Source organism: Bufo bufo, chromosome 6, assembly GCF_905171765.1.
Source record: "Bufo bufo chromosome 6, aBufBuf1.1, whole genome shotgun sequence".
Taxonomy (NCBI): Eukaryota; Metazoa; Chordata; class Amphibia; order Anura; family Bufonidae; genus Bufo; species Bufo bufo.
This window is the reverse complement of record NC_053394.1, coordinates 38825248-38841853: the sequence shown is the minus strand read 5'-3', so window position 1 is coordinate 38841853 and position 16606 is coordinate 38825248. Positions and strand designations below refer to the sequence as shown.

Below are 16606 nucleotides of genomic sequence, written 5' to 3'. Positions count from 1 at the left end.
ATCTGGCACTGAAAACAATGTAATGCCTTCAGAGGCATTCCGTTATTCATTCCATCATAATAGAAGTCTATGGGCTGCAAAACAGATCCGTCCCGTTTCCGTTATGCAGGGGAGTCCTTTCCTGCATAACGGAATTAGGACGGATCCGTCAGGCAGCCCATAGACTTCTATTATGACGGAATGAATAACAGAATGCCTCTAAAGGCATCCCATTATGCATTCCGTCATAGAATTGCGTTACGGTCCGTGTGGTAACGGAATCCATGACGCAATTCTGCTTTTACGAGTAAACAAATCGCAAACGAATTCTAGTGATGAATCATTTTTATTTTTTTTTGGAGCCTCAATACCAGAATTAGTAATGCAAGTCTGAAAGTAGCCCAACACTGGCAGCACTGATTGATAGTGTCAGACTGTACAGGACACCCCCCCAACTGGTAACACCCAGCTAGACAATCCGTGCAAACAGCTAGTAATTCCTTCATAACTTCTAGCAGGAATAATAAAGGAATAGATGCTCCAGTGTTGCTATTACATAGGGAATGCAAGTCGTTCCTAAAGCGGACAGGTCAGGAGAGGCGACGGCTCCTCTTTAGGTCCGTGACCTATACTCCACAGGGCACAGCACAAGACCCGGCTGCTGGCAAAAAGCCCAGACTTAGATTTTTTTTTTTCCATTCTATTCATAGAGCCAAGTCACCTCCTCCGCCAAAGGGTCTGTTCAGGTGAAAAATCACATGGAGAGAATGTCAATAGAAATATCACATATTCCAAATTCCACCATCTGAAGTAGATGAGGATAATAATACAGAAAGGTCTGGTTTATGACGCTGCCAGGTCTGCTTTCCAGTAAGGACAAGGTCTACAGAGGGCGCAGGACCAACATGGAGATAAGGGTAAAAAGCCAAGACATGTGGGATAGGCAATTACAGAAATAACGATTCCCTACAAAACTTCTATTATTGCCATCCCATATTAGATACAGACGATTTTACTAATGACTGCTGACAGCTTCACAATCTGAATACTGAGTGCAGTAAACTACATTCTGCGGATAGACTTGCATGGCCATAACTGAACTCCCCGATTACCTAATTACCATGTATAAAAATATCGAAGGTCAATACAGAGATCTCTCCCATCATCTGTTTATACCAAGGGGACATCCTCTACGACTACGGGAAAGAAGGTTTCTACACAAACATAGAAGAGGATTCTTTACGGTAAGAGCAGTGAGACTATGGAACTCTCTGCCTGAGGAGGTGGTGATGGGGAGTACAATAAAGGAATTCAAGAGGGGCCTGGATGTATTTCTGGAGTGTAATAATATTACAGACTATAGCTACTAGATTTCTGGAGAAGTGTTAATCTACAGTTAGGTGCCATTCACACATCCGTATGAACAGTGCAGTTTCTAGGTAAAATTTCTCTCAGGGCGAGTGTCAAAAAAACTCCCCCCCCCCCCCCCTCAAAACTGCTCGATGAAATAAGTGTCTCCCCATTGTAAAAAATGTGGAACCACATTGCACGGACGGTCACAGTGACGCACCCAGTGACGCACTGTCCCACAGACTCAGGCTCTCACTCACAGCAGGCTTCTTTCTCAGCACTGCTCCGGGCGGTAACAGGCAGGCAGTGCGGGCGGCGGTGCTCACCTCACTACTGTACGTCACGCAGTGCGTGAGGTACAGTGAGTGAGCGCCGCCGCCCGCACTGCCTGCCTGTGGGGGGACATTATTTTTAATAAGGATCACTATGGACATTATTTAGAATGGAGGCTGCTGTGGGTGTCATTATAACTGTATAATGTCTGATAGGCCTAGTCCTGAGTTATATTACCCTGCCCTGTATAATAATGTACCCTGATACCCCTTAGTTATATTACTCCAGCGGGGTAATATAACTAAGGGGTATCAGGGATGGGTACATTATTATACAGGGCAGGGTGATATAACTCAGGACTAGGCCTATCAGACATTATACAGTTATAATGAGTAATGACACCAACAGCAGCCTCCATTCTAAATAATGTCCATAGTGATCCTTATTAAACTTAATGTCCCCCACAGTGACAGTGGCCCCCATTTTCATGTCTCCCACAGTGGCCCCCCCCCCATTGTAATTAATGTCCCCCCCCATTGTAATTAATGCCCCCCCCCATTGTAATTAATGCCCCCCCATTGTAATTAATGCTCCCCCCAGACCATCACTCGCCTCACAGCAGGCATCAGCACTGCTCAGGGGCTCAGGGCGGGCGGTAACAGGCAGGCAGTGCGGCGCTCACTCACTTACTGTATGTCACACGCCTGCGCCGCCTAGTGGGAGGAGCAGGCGCGTGACGTCAGTAAGTGCCGCCCGCACTGTCTGAAGAGTGAGAGGACTCGGCACTCGGGCACAGGTCAGGCGAGATGTCAGAGGGAGGCAGGGTCGGTGCGAGGATTTTTGCCGCCCTAGGCAAGATAAAAATTGCTGCCCCCCCCCCTTATCAGACATCACATATGTTCCACCCCTTTCTCAGCTTTTAAATTAAAATAACTGCTATGCTTCCCTTACGGTTAATCCAGCTTCTTGTAGCTGTCTTTTTGCGGAATGGAATTGCGGACTCATACATTTCTATGGGGCCGCAATTCCGATCCTGAAAAAAATAGAACATGTCCTATTCTTGTCCACAATAGCGGACAAGAATAGGCATATTCTCTTAGTGCCGGCAATGTGCGGTCCGCAAAATGTGGAACGCACATTGCCGCTGTCCGTGTTTTGTGGATCCGCAAAACACATACGGACGTGTGAATGGACCCTAAATGTGAGGTAAATTAGTCTCCAATGTAGTATTAATAACTAAACAATTAAATAATAAACATATTGCATTGTCTACTTACCACCAGGACAATAAGATGATCTGGTCTCTGGCTGCAGTCTGGCTCTGGGGACTCCCTTGTCACTCTCTTCTCCCCCCCCCCCCCCCCTCCCTTGTCACTCTCTTCTCCCCCCCCCCCTCCCTTGTCACTCTCATTCTACCCCCCCTCCCTCCCTTGTCACTCTCATTCTACCCCCCCTCCCTTGTCACTCTCATTCTACCCCCCCTCCCTTGTCACTCTCATTTCCTCCCCCCCTCCCTTGTCACTCTCATTCTACCTCCCCTCCCTTGTCACTCTCATTCTACCTCCCCTCCCTTGTCACTCTCATTCTACCTCCCCTCCCTTGTCACTCCCATTCCCCTCCCCTTGTCACTCTCATTTCCTCCCCCCCTCCCTTGTCACTCCCATTCCCCCCCTTGTCACTCTCATTTCCATCCCCCCCCCTTGTCACTCATTTCCATCCCCCCCCCCTTGTCACTCATTTCCATTCCCCCCTTGTCACTCTCATTTCCATCCCCCCCCTTGTCACTCTCATTTCCATCCCCCCCCCTTGTCACTCATTTCCATCCCCCCCTTGTCACTCATTTCCACCCCCCCCCTTGTCACTCCCATCCCCCCCCTTGTCACTCTCATTTCCATCCCCATCCCTGTCACTCTCATTTCCATCCCCCCCCCCCCTTGTCACTCATTTCCATTCCCCCCCTTATCACTCATTTCCATCCCCCCCTTGTCACTCATTTCCATTCCCCCCCCTTGTCACTCATTTCCACCCCCCCCCCTTGTCACTCTCATTTCCATTCCCCCCTTGTCACTCATTTCCATCCCTCCCTTGTCACTCATTTCCATTCTCCCCCCCCCCCCCCCCCTTGTCACTAATTTCCATTCTCCCCCCCCCCCTTGCCACTAATTTCCATTCCCCCCCCCTTGTCACTAATTTCCATCCCCCCCCCATGTCACTAATTTCCATTCCCCCCCCTTGTCACTAATTTCCATTCTCCCCCCCCCCTTGTCACTAATTTCCATTCTCCCCCCCCCCTTGTCACTAATTTCCATTCTCCCCCCCCCCTTGTCACTAATTTCCATTCTCCCCCCCCTTGTCACTAATTTCCATTCTCCCCCCCCCCTTGTCACTAATTTCCATTCTCCCCCCCCCCCTTGTCACTAATTTCCATTCTCCCCCCCCTTGTCACTAATTTCCATTCCCCCCCCCCCCTTGTCACTAATTTCCATTCTATTGTCACCTCTAGTGTAGCGTGGCCGAGCTCTGTTCGGTCCGCGGTACAGGAGCATTTGCTTCCTGTACCCGGCCGGACTGAAAGGAAGTGCACACTAAGTGAGCACTTCCTGTCAGTCCGGCCGGGTACAGGAAACAAATGCTCCTGTACCGCGGACCGAACAGAGCTCGGCCACGCTACATTAACATGAGCACAGAGCAGAGACAGCAGGCAGGAGATTCTTTAGAGGAGCGGCAAGCGCTCAGGAGGCGCAGCATGACGGGCGCCGCCGGCCGGCAATTATATATAACCAATTTTTTTTTTTTTTTACACCACACAGGGCGCACGGCAGAGAAACGACAAGAGGGCGCCCCTGCCGGCGCCCCCCTTCTGACAGCGCCCCGGGCGGCCGCCTGTCCCGCCCGCCCCTAGAAACGGCCCTGCGTATGAACGGGTCCGCATCCGTTCCACAATTTTGTGGTATGGGGCGGGCAAATTCATTTCAATTATGGGGTCGTAAAAGATGTGAACGGCACACTGTGTACTGTCCGCATCCGCAGTCCCGTTCCGCGGCCCTGCAAAAAAGATACAGCATGTCCTATTGTGGTCCGCAGCCACGGACAAGAATAGGCATGTCTATAACAGGGCCGGCCACGTGCGGTCAGCAAAGTGCAAAACGCACATGGCCGGTGTCCACGTTTTCTACCTCATGGGGATTTTTTTTGCCTTCCTCTGGATCAACATTGCAGGTGAACAGTCTGAAGTGGATGGACGCAGCTCTTATTTCAGCCTCACAAACCATATTACAATGCAATTCTTTAAAAGGGTTTGTTTCATCGCATGCAACCCCTTAGGTTCACATGATAGATTTCGGCACATATTCCACACCGAAAACCACTTGTATTCCGCTTCCCTTGGAATTTTTCCACATGTGAATTAGCAATGACGCTGCAGAGAGTCAATTGTTGCTGCTGTTTCTGCACGGAAACCATGGTGGGTGGCCGCTATCTGATTAGCCACACTGAATGGGACTCATGGGTTCCACAATGGATTTTACCCTTAGGGTGGTAAAATACAGCTTTCAGGAAAAAAATAAAATAAAAAAATCCCCAAAAATTTGCAGCCAGATGGTTGTCCAAGTGTTTGATACTAATGACCTGCCCTCAGGTTAGGTCATCAATATCGGATCGGTGGGCTCCGACTCCTGGCATCCCTGCCGATCAGCTATTTGAAGAGGCTACAGTGTTTAGTGGGCGCAGCAGCTTCTTCCTTGGCCAGTGACGTCACATCCATCGGTCACATGGCCTAGGCACAGCTCAGCGCCAATTAAGACAATGGGCTCGAGCTACGATACCAAGCACATGCAGGATACAATGGACAGCGCTGTGCTTGGCGAGCTGCGAGGAAACGCTGACAAAAGCTCATCAGCGGGGATTTTGGGTGCCAGACAGAGGTGCCATTTTACCATTGCAGACTGTTTGTAAAAGCACTACGGTGGTCTCTATCAGTCCGATTGCCATGGATCCAGTTCCAAACACCACTGGCAAACAGCTGGTTTTACTGGTGGAAGTGACCGTCTCCTGTTTACTACCCCTGCAGTGACGGCTATAGGAGAGATGTACTTCTACATGTTGCCATTCAAACAACCTATCTTCTACCGGATACACAGACCTGCTGCTTGTTAGCCCCTGTCGGCTCCGGCATATAGAAGGTGGACCCACCTTGATCTATAGAAAGAGGTTATTGATACTGCACCGCCACTCACCTGTGCGGCACATATACTGTACTGGGTGAACATAGCTTCATAGAGAGCCATAAGCCCGCTCTGCCCGGCCGCTGCACAGGCTCGTGCCTCCAGTACCGGAACTTGCTGAAAAAAAAAGGAAAAAATAAAATAAAAATACTTATTATAATACTGCTACATAATACTAATAAATACTAATTAGAATTCACGCACACATCCGCTTTGAAGGCTATACAGCTATATGGTGGTTGTATTGCTCACCATGTCTTTCAGCTGGTTCTGCCCCGAATGCAAGGCTTGTCTCACGCTCTGCGACAATAGAATTTCATGGCGGAGACGCTGCTTCCCAAAAGCCACGGCCCCGCTGGTGACGATCATCATTTCCCGTCCTTGGTTCTGCAGAACAGACACCTGCGGCAGAAGAGCAGTATGTTCCGGTGACACTGAGCGGCTGAAAGGGTGGGGGTGGAACATCACAATCCCCTTACAAATGGGTTTGTACAGACTTTCCAAACTACAGTCAATTACAATACCCTCTAAGGCTCCATTCACACGTCCGCAAATGGTTCCGCATCCGTTCCGCAATTTTGCAGAACGGGTGCGGACCCATTCATTTTCTATGGGGACGGAATGGATGCGGACAGCACACAGTGTGCTGTCCGCATTTGCGGAGCGCAGCCTCGATCTTCAGGTCCGCAGCTCCGCAAAAGATAGAACATGTCCTATTCTTGTCCGCAGCTTGCGGCATTTCTATAGGGGTGCCGGGCGGGTGTGTTGCGGATCCCCAATTTGCGGGTCCGCAACACACCTTGGACGTGTGAATGGAGCCTAAGACTCTACCCACCATGATTACCGGGGCCCTGGGTCTCCACATATAAATGAAGCTGCGGTCAATCAGGCGTGCTGCCGCTCCATTCATCTCTATGGGACCACCCAAATACAGCTCTCACCCATCTCCAGCAGTCCCATAGAGATGAATGGAGCGGCAGAACGCACCGACCAAGCACGTATCGCTATCTCAGATAGGGGACGCAATTTAATGGGTGTATGTAACTAATACTAAGGCTACTTTTACACTTGCGGCAGGACGGATCCGATATGCTGTTCACCATGTCGGATCCGTCCTGCGGCTATTTCGCCGTGCCTCTGGACCGCCGCTCCGTCCCCATTGACTATAATGGGGACGGGGGCAGAGCTCCGGCGCAGCACGGCGAAAGCCGCCGGACTAAAAAACCTGACATGCAGTAATTTTAGTCCGGCGGCCTTTCGCCGTGCACTGCCGTGCTGCGCCGGAGCTCCGCCCCAGTCCCCATTATAGTCAATGGGGACGGAGGTGCGGTCCGGAGGCACGGCGAAATAGCCGCAGGACAGATCCGACATGGTGAACAGCATGTCGGATCCGTCCTGCCGCAAGTGTGAAAGTACCCTTAGCCAATCTACGAAAATAAATAAATAACTAGGCCATTAAAGGGGTTGGCCCATCACATACATTGGGGGCATATTGCGAGCATATGACCCCCAATGTCTGATAGGGATGGGTACCAAAGGTGGGACCTGGACCCATCCCTAGAACGGAGCACACAAAGTGTAGGAGAGCAGACCAAATACGCGGCCACTCTACATTAATTTCAGTGGAAGTACGCGGGGCGGCCACTGCTCCATTCACTTCTATTGGGCTGACGGGAATAGCCAAGCTAGTGCTCCGCTATTTTCAGCAGCCCCATAGAAAAGGGTGGAGGGTGGCCAGTCCGCTCTCCTTCACTTTGCAGGCTCCGCGATATTTCCCAATGTATGAGATGGACCAACTTCTTTAAAATGTATAACAAACCAAATTTTTAAATACCAGGGTAACCATAAATACAGATTATTATACCAAAATAACTTCATTAATTGGCAAGCTATACACAAGCCCCATAAAAAACATATGACAGGTGAAGAACGTAATACAGAAAAATATAAAAAGGGCCGTCCAACGTATCTGAGGGTATAATGCAAAAAATATTAATAAATAGTCAGTCAGCGAATACTGAATTAGAAATAGGTGCTAAACACCATAAATCAGAGATGCCCAACCTGCGGCCCTCCAGCTGTTGTAAAACTACAACTCCCGTCTCCCCACATGCCCAGACAGCCTACAGCAGGGCATGATGGGAGTTGTAGTTTTGCAACAGCTGGAGGGCCGCAGGTTGGGCATCACTGCCATAAATGATTGCACCAGTCAGAGTAATCGGGCTATATAAACCCCTCCATATAGTTCTAAATAGCACCAGCAGTCACTACAGGAGCCTATGCTGACCAGAGAGAGACATGTCTGTAGGAATACAGATGCGCCGCCCCCCCCCCCCCCCCCCACGTCACCGTCCGACGCGTTTCTTCACTTTGCAAGAGGTGAGGTGAAGGCTATCTTGCCTGTAAATACTGTATATCTAGCAAACATGGGATCTATGAATCCAGCCCAGACAGAGGCTAAATCAGGGATCAGCAACCTTCAGTGTTCCAGCTGTTGTGAAACTACAACTCCCAGCATGTAAAACTGTTGCTGGGAGTTGTAGTTCCACAACGACTGGCGTGCAGGAGGCTGCTGACCTCTGGCCTAAACAGTCATGTGAACGCAAGGCAGCAAAAGCCTCAAGGGCCCTTTACACAGGCTGATAATTCCTATAAAATGCTCATTAGCGATTATCTGGCAGTGTAAATGTACCGCCGATTACCCGATGAACGAACGTTTAGATCATTTGTGCACATACAAAAATTATCGTTTACTAGCAGCAGATCATGGTGTCTAAACAAGCTCTGCTGCTGGCAAACTACGAGACAGTATGGGGGAAGAGCGATGGCATTAGCGATGACTGCTCCCCATACTGTGGAGGAGATCACTGCATGTAAATAGAGCGGTCTCTCCTTCACTGATGAGCAGGCGAGGAAAGGGACCTTGAAGGGATTCTCCTGGAATTAAGAAAATGAAAATATTTAAAGGGGGTTATCCAATTTCTTAAAACCTCCCCACATGTGCCGGGCCCCTTCTCCCTGAACACAGATAAAAACATTCGGGAGCAGCCAATGGCAGGCAGGGGCGAGCCTCCCTAGAGTCACCCGCGATGCTAGGGAGGCTCGTCCCGTCTGCCATTGGATGCTGCTCATTACCACATCCCCACCTTCTCTCTCTACTTCATGTCTCCTCATGAACTTCATTCCTACAGAGATTCATGTTATCAGCTGTATTCAGGATGATAATCCCTGACAAGCAGAACAGAGAGAAGGATGAGGCAGCTCTTTACCTCAGTGTTGTGAAGTAGCATGTCCCCCTGTGTGATTAGGACAGGTTTTATCTGTACTAATAGGACGGCGGCCATTTTATTTCTCCTAAAGATCACTCCCCAGACAGGAAGAGCCATTATAACTAATGAAATGTATTTGGGAATATATTTATAATAAACTAATATTTAAGCATTTTCTTAATTCCCGAAAAACCCCTTTAAAGGAAGAGCTTGCAGGGCAGAGATCCCCGTCATACAGCTCAGTTTTGTAGATTATAATCTGTCGCATGTCCTCTGGTTATAACGATACAGGTTTTATAATAGGTCTGCATTCAGTCCAAAGGTAACTTTCTACAGCCATTCTCCTGTCACATGCCAATGTTGCTCACCTGCTCTACGATGGATGCCAACCGACCTAGTGCTAAGCCGCACTCATCTCCTCGTGTCACCACAGCGCTCCCGAGCTTTACCACAATACGCTTGGCGTGCTTCAGCTCGCTGCGGTGCGCGAACGGCTTTCCATGTGAGCGGATAAGAGGCATAGTCATAAAAGGAATGTTGCTCCATTGCCGGGCAGAGATGGAGGCTGGAACACCTGCATTACAAACCAAACACTGATTAGAACCACAACACCCATCATCCAAACAGACCGCAAACTTCCTCTCTAGATCATGAACATAGTATTAATAAATGATAGTTCATCCACCCTGATAAGTAAGAATTGGGAAGGTATCCCACCAGGAATGCTGACATTAACGCCTGGCTGCCCTAGACCACTAGGGATGCTGACTAACCTCTTACAGACCGACAGTGCCAAGGAAGATGACACTAACTCCTTATTGCCCTAGACCACCAGGGAGCAGGGATACTGAAAATCAAAACCATAGACCACAAAGCAGAATAATTCCTTGTTGCCCTCCTGAGCCACCAGGAAGGTGTCACTAACTTCTTGCTGCCCTAGACCACTAGTGAGGCTGAAAATAAATCAATAAAAGTCCTAGACCAGTAGGGATTCTGACATTAACTTCTTACTGCCTAGACCAATAGGGAAGCTGACTAACCCCTTACTGCCCTAAGCCACCAGGACGCCTACATTAACTCGTTACTACCCTAAACCACCAGGGATGCTGAAATGAAATCTTTACAGTTCTAGACAAGTAGGAATACTGACTAAGCCCTCACTACCCTAGACAACCAGGGAAGTCAACTGCTTACTGCAGTAGACCACAGGGATGCTGACATTAAGCCATTACAGCTTTAGACCAGTAGGGATGCTGACATTAAAGGGGTTTTCCGAGATTTTTAAACTGACGTGCTATCCTCTGGATGGATCACACCACCTTTTTATTAGCGCTCATGCACATGAGACAGTTTGTATTTTGCGGTCCGCAAAACATGGATCCACAAATAAAGGGATGACGTTCGTGTGACATCAGTTTTTTGCTGATTCATTGTAACAATGCCTGTCCTTGTCCGCAAAATGGACAAGAATAGGACATGTTCTATTTTTTTGCGGAACGGACTTGCGGACATACGGAATGCACACTTACGTTGTTTTATGCGGCCCCATTGAAATAAATGGTTCCGCACACGGGCTGTTAAGAAAAAAAAAAAAAAAAAAAACCAGAACGGACAAAAAACGTGATGTGAACGCATTGCACCCGCACTGAATCCGGACCCATTCATTTCTATGGGGCTGTGCACAGGAGCGGTGATTTTCACGCATCACTTGTGCGTTGCGTGAAAAATCGCAGCAAGCTCTATATTGTGCGTTTTTCACGCAACGCAGGCCCCATAGAAGTAAATGGGGCTGCGTGAAAATCGCAAGCATCTGCAAGCAAGTGCGGATGCAGTGCGATTTTCACGCACGGTTGCTAGGAGATGATCGGTATGGAGACCCGATCTTTATTATTTTCCCTTATAACATGGTTAGAAGGGAAAATAATAGCATTCTTAATACAGAATCCTTATTAAATAGGGATGGAGGGGTTAAAAAAAAAAAATATATAAAAAATTCTCTTCTTTCAGGAAAAGTACCTGTGGTGACGTCACTGCGCTCATCACATGGTCCATCACCATGGTGATGGACCATGTGATAAGGGAAGTGACGTCACCACAGGTCCTTTTCCTCACAGATCATCAAAGAAGAAGACAGAAGAGAAGCCGGGCTGCGCGAACAAGTGGATGAGGCGAGTTAAATAATTATTTTTTTTTTTTTTTTTAACCCCCTCCATCCCTATTGTACTATGCATTCTGTATTAAGAATGCTATTATTTTCCCTTATAACCATGTTCTTCTGTGAAGAAGTTTGGGTCTGGGTACCAAACATGCCGATTTTTCTCACACGCGTGCAAAGGCATGGATAGGCATTAAAGGTCTGAGATGGTGAAATCTCGTTAAAGGGAACCTGTCACCGGGATTTTGTGTATAGAGCTGAGGACATGGGTTGCTAGATGGCCGCACATCCGCAATACCCAGTCCCCATAGCTCTGTGTGCTTTTATTGCATAAAAAAAAAACGATTTGATACATATGCAAATTAACCTGAGATGAGTCCTGTACGTGAGAGGAGTCAGGGACAGGACTCATCTCCGGTTAATTTGCATATGTATCAAATCGTATTTTTTTTACACAATAAAAGCACACAGAGCTATAACGAGATTTCACCATCTCAGACCTTTAATGCCTATCCACAGGAACAACCCTGGGACCCCATTCTAGCAGCTCTGCTATCTTTAGGCGTCAGGTGCCTATGATCACAGGGACTAAGGCCTTATTCACATGACCGTATGCATTTTGCGGTCCGCAAAAAATACGGATGACGTCCGTGTGCATTCCGTATTTTGCAGAACGGAACAGCTGGCCCCTAATAGAACAGTCCTATCCGTAATGTGGACAATAAAAGGACGTTCTATTTTTTTTTTTTTGCAGACCCATTGAAATGAATGGTTCTGCATACGGTCCGCAAAAAACCGCCAAAAAAAAACGAATGGACAGGGAAAGAAAATACGTTTGTGTGCATGATCCCTAGGGCTGTATTTACATGTAATTAATGGAAAGAAAAAAAAAAAGAAAGGAGGCCATACGACCATAGCATGTGACCACACGCCACTCCTGGGGGTATATTACATACAACTGAACTGGATCAGCCACATCCTGCTGACATCACAGCTCCACATAAAACACTCCGAGCAGGAAGACAAAGCCAAAAACGCAGAAATCTACTTACATTTCATATGAGAAGATACTGTAGTGCGAACCCGGGAAAACAGACATGGGCCATGGATGGGGCCCCGACAACTCAGTGCAGCCCGGCTCAACATTTTGCTAGAAGAGAAGGGATGAGTAGTTACTAGAAGCAGAGTCAGTACAGTATATAACACACCTCAAAGTCTATAAAAGGGTTGGACATCGGAAGGAAAATCAGCCCCGGCAGCAGTTTACTTTGTGCAGAGAGAAGGTCCATATAAAAGTCCAGATAAAGGTCAACACAAGGGGTTCCATAAAGAGATCCTTTACGCCAGGGATCAGCCACCTCCAGCACTGCAGCTGTCCTAAACTACAACTCCCAGAATCCTCCTTCACTTCTATAGGCTCAACAGAACGGAATCGCACACTGCGGAGGTAGCTAAGGTGCCACGGAAAGGGTTCTTCAACCACGCCAAGTAGACAAGTAAAATCTTCTCACTTCTATAGGAGTTACAAGAAGAGTCGAGCAAGTGTGCATGCTAGGAGTTGTAGTTTAAACAGCAGCTGGGGTGCCGAAGGTTGCTGACCCCAGCTTTATGCCTTTGTCCAAAATACAAAACCGCTTACCAGCGCCCTAGCCTCGTTATAGGGACATGGTGTGGCTCAGATTCTCCAGACGCATCAATGTCTACACATTCCCAATCTCATTAGAACGTAGATTAGGATTCACACAGGACAATAACCCTAAATTCACACCTGAGCGTTTTACAGCACGTTCCTACGCGCTGTAAAACGCTCAACAAGGAGAAACCAATGCTTCCCTATGGGAATGGTTCTCACCTGGGCGTTTTACAGCGTGTACGATCGCGCTGTAAAACGCCCGACGCTCAAGTACTTGAGCTTCTTTGGGGCGTTTTGTCGCGCGTTCCCGTACATAGACTTTTGGGAACGCGCGACAATGTGTGTTCGCTTGTCTCTGTATGCGCGATTGTAAACGCCCGTACAATCGCGCATACAGAGCGCTCCTTTCAGAACGCTCAGGTGTGAACCCAGGGTAAGTGTTGTCATAGGGTGAAAGTATTGGCCGTTCCGTGTGTTGGTGGCCCGCAATTTGCGGTCCCCAATGCACAGGCACCATCCCTACGGCTGCCACGATGGATACAGACCCATTTAACTTGAATGGGTCCGTCATCCACCCGCACTGCAAAAAAAAAAATAGAGCGGTGCGGAGGCACGGACAGAAACCCTCCGTAGTGCTTCACGTGAATGGGTCCGCATCTCTGATGCAATTTGCGGACCCGCCAGACCAATGGCCGTGTGAATGAGCCCTAAGGCCTCCGTGAGCGGGCCATATGTCCCGGAGCGGCATTGATCGTGCGCACGGCAGCGCACAGCATCATAGACTACAATGACGCTGTGCACGTCGCCCCCCCCCCCCCCCCACCCCCCCGCAGGGCTATTGTCCCGCACTCATGTGATCATATGAAAGATTAACCCTTCCACTGCTCTAGTCCACCACTGCCCTATACCACCAAGGATGCAGATATTAACCTCCTCACCATACTAGACCTCCAGGGATGGGGTCATTAACATTTTTCACCGCCATAAACATGAGATATAGGGGATATAGAAATTAGACCATTCACTACCTTAAATCCGAGGGGACTTGCCAATATATTTAAATTTTTCTGGCAACTTGGGTGGCTGTAAGGAGGCAGATCTGCCACTCTGTATTCTAGGAAAGCTGGAGGTCAACTCCAGTAGAAGATAGAATGATGGGCATACTGGTCTTTATTCCAGCTTTTCCAGAAACGGAAATCTGAATTTTAACTATGTGATCCCCTAGGCTGGACGCAGGAATCCTGATCTGCGAGACATTAAAGATGCCCTGCCCGCCTCTGACAGTCCCGTCACCCACCACGTCTAGAGCCGACCAGAGTCCTACCCCCACTGTTTGCATGTGCAGTGATAGGCTGCATGGACTGAAGCAGCAGCCTATGAGCTCAGCAGGACGATGAACACACGGGAGATGATGAAACCCTCGTGCAGGATTGCAGGAGATCACACAGCAATGGGCAATAAACAGAATGTGCAGGACGCACCACCAGACAATGCACCGCGGCGTGATGCCAGGAGGCAAACCCTGTGTCAGCAGCACCCGGTGCAAAGCTGGACCCAACTCTCAAGCTGATCTGCAACTACTACTCCCAGCATGTTCTGACAGCCAGTGTCTGGCAACACACTGTGGGAGGTGCAAAAGCAGATTTTAAATAAATAAATATAATTTCTCAAGGGACACTTTAAAACTATTTTCTGCAACTTTCTAACACACTTTGCGTTTGAGTTGGTCACCGTTTTCAAGATCTCTGCTTCCTCTCAGTGAATGGAAGCTGAAACCCGTCCTGATCCTGTCCCACTCTCACTGCTTATAATACAAGGGTAGAATCTCTGGTACACCATCACTGGCCATGAATCGGTATTAGGATTACAACGTTTCTAATTACTAGGGTTGTATTCAGACGTGGCGGCCGCGGTTCTTACTACATGACGGAGGATCATGCGGCAAAAATGGTACGGCTGCGCAGCAATTAGTAGCAGGAACGCTGTATCTGAATTCAGCCTGACGGCAGGTCTAGGTTTTATGCTGGACACAAAATCTATGGTCCTATGCTGCACCTCTTAAAGGGGGATGTACAGACTGACAGCAGTCACGGAGAGACGCAACTACGCGCTGGGTGCCAAGATAGTGGTTTCAGCTCCCAGCGAGTAAAACGTGAGGGGTATCCTCAGGATAGGAATTAACTATTAGAGCAGTGGGAGTTTTACTAGTGGGCCGGCCCCCCCCCCCCCCCCCCAACTGATCATGAGAATGGGGTCCCCTTGAAATGAATGGCGTGACAGATCAGACAGGAGTACTGCTGCTCCATTCATCTTGCTCCGGAAATAGCCGAGCGCGGTCTCTAAAATTCTCGTAGAGATGACTGGAGCAGCAGTACTCAGGCCTGACCCGTCAGTGCGTTTATTTCAGGGACACCCGAACGGTCAAATAGTTCTATGGGCAGAGGATAACTTCTCACAACCAGGATACCCAGTGACGTGTCCGTCAGCACGCACCAACATTACAGGTACCATGAAACTACAACTCCTAGCATGCCCCACTGACTCGTACGGTACAAGTGTGCATGCTGGGAGTTGTAGTTTCACAAGAGGTTGCCTCCGGCTCACAGGTGTGTGACACGCCATCACGTCCATGAGGTCACGCGCCCATTTGGGCCCCCGATTTGGCGCAATGTAAATCACAACGCGGCAGCGGATAAAGAAAGTGATGACGGAAGCACAATGGCAACAAGGGGTCAAATTTACGAAAACCGATTTAATGCATTACCCCCTTTAAATCATCTAGCACAGGGGGGGGGGGGGGGGGTCAGCAACCTTCAGCACTTCTGATTTGGTGAAACTACAACTCCCAGCATGCTTCATTCACTTCCATGGGAGTTCTGTAAACAGCTAAGCAAGTGTGCATGCTGGGAGTTGTAGTGTGCCTCTCTGATCTAGCAGGTTGCACTTGGGTAGCCTGGCAGTGACGGTGCCCCCACTCCTCTGCCACGTCGTCCACCAGTGGACATGACACATGTATCTAAATACAAACTGCAACATTGTTACAAACTTCCTACATCCAGAGAGGATCTGCACACCGTGCACACCACAAACACACGCTGCAACCCAAAATTCTGTAAACCCAACCACGGCAGACAAAGCGTCGCACGCAGCACCTTTCATATGGCGCACATTGCTGACTATGCAAATGGTTTCACCCATCCACAAAAGTCGCAGGTGACCTGCCGCCCCTGCTTACCCCCTCACCGCCTGCGGAGTCCGCACAGTCCCAGCAGCAAAAACCAAAAAAAAAAAAAAAACGGATTCACTACAATTTATCAAGCACAAAAAAGCGTCCCGGCTGGCATGGTCCACTGCACATGCGCCGGGCACACGCACGCAAGACCTGACGCGCATGCGCGGAAGATTTCCTCCATCACGCCGCCAAAGCCCCAGCTCTGCGCATGCGCAGTGAGGCGGGCGCGCCTGCGTGACAACCGGCGGCAGCGCCTTGGAGGGGAGTTCCTTCCTCGGAAGCTGTAACCATGTCGACGTGTCAGCGTGCTGTGTGTTAGGGCTGACACGAAAATATTCTCCTTATTAAAAATAAATATGAGTAAAATTTAGTGAATAATGATGTTTCTGGGAAAGCTGGGTGATAACCAATATGGCTGCAGTATTGAAGTTGTCACCTATTTGAAATGGCTGAAGAAGCAGGCAAAGGGTTGTGGTAGACTAGCTCCTGAGG

At 48.8% G+C, this 16606-nt stretch overlaps 1 protein-coding gene across 3 annotated transcripts in view; it reads right to left on the bottom strand.

The window, feature by feature from the left end:
* The window catches only part of ALDH18A1 (aldehyde dehydrogenase 18 family member A1), a 32788-nt gene extending 16514 nt beyond the window's left edge, over positions 1–16274 (bottom strand). For 2 of the 3 annotated variants that reach the window (XM_040435756.1, XM_040435758.1), the window contains exons 1-5: positions 16118–16274; positions 12302–12399; positions 9463–9668; positions 6078–6227; positions 5838–5942 (exon numbers count right to left, since the gene is read on the bottom strand). In XM_040435756.1, coding sequence (XP_040291690.1) covers positions 5838–5942; positions 6078–6227; positions 9463–9668; positions 12302–12395 — 555 coding nt within the window. In that variant the 5' untranslated portion in view covers positions 12396–12399; positions 16118–16274. Of the gene's footprint in view, positions 1–5837; positions 5943–6077; positions 6228–9462; positions 9669–12301; positions 12400–13910; positions 14083–16117 lie in introns of those variants that run through there. The other variant, XM_040435757.1, reaches the window with a different exon arrangement.
* Between the last annotated feature and the right edge of the window lie 332 nt (positions 16275–16606).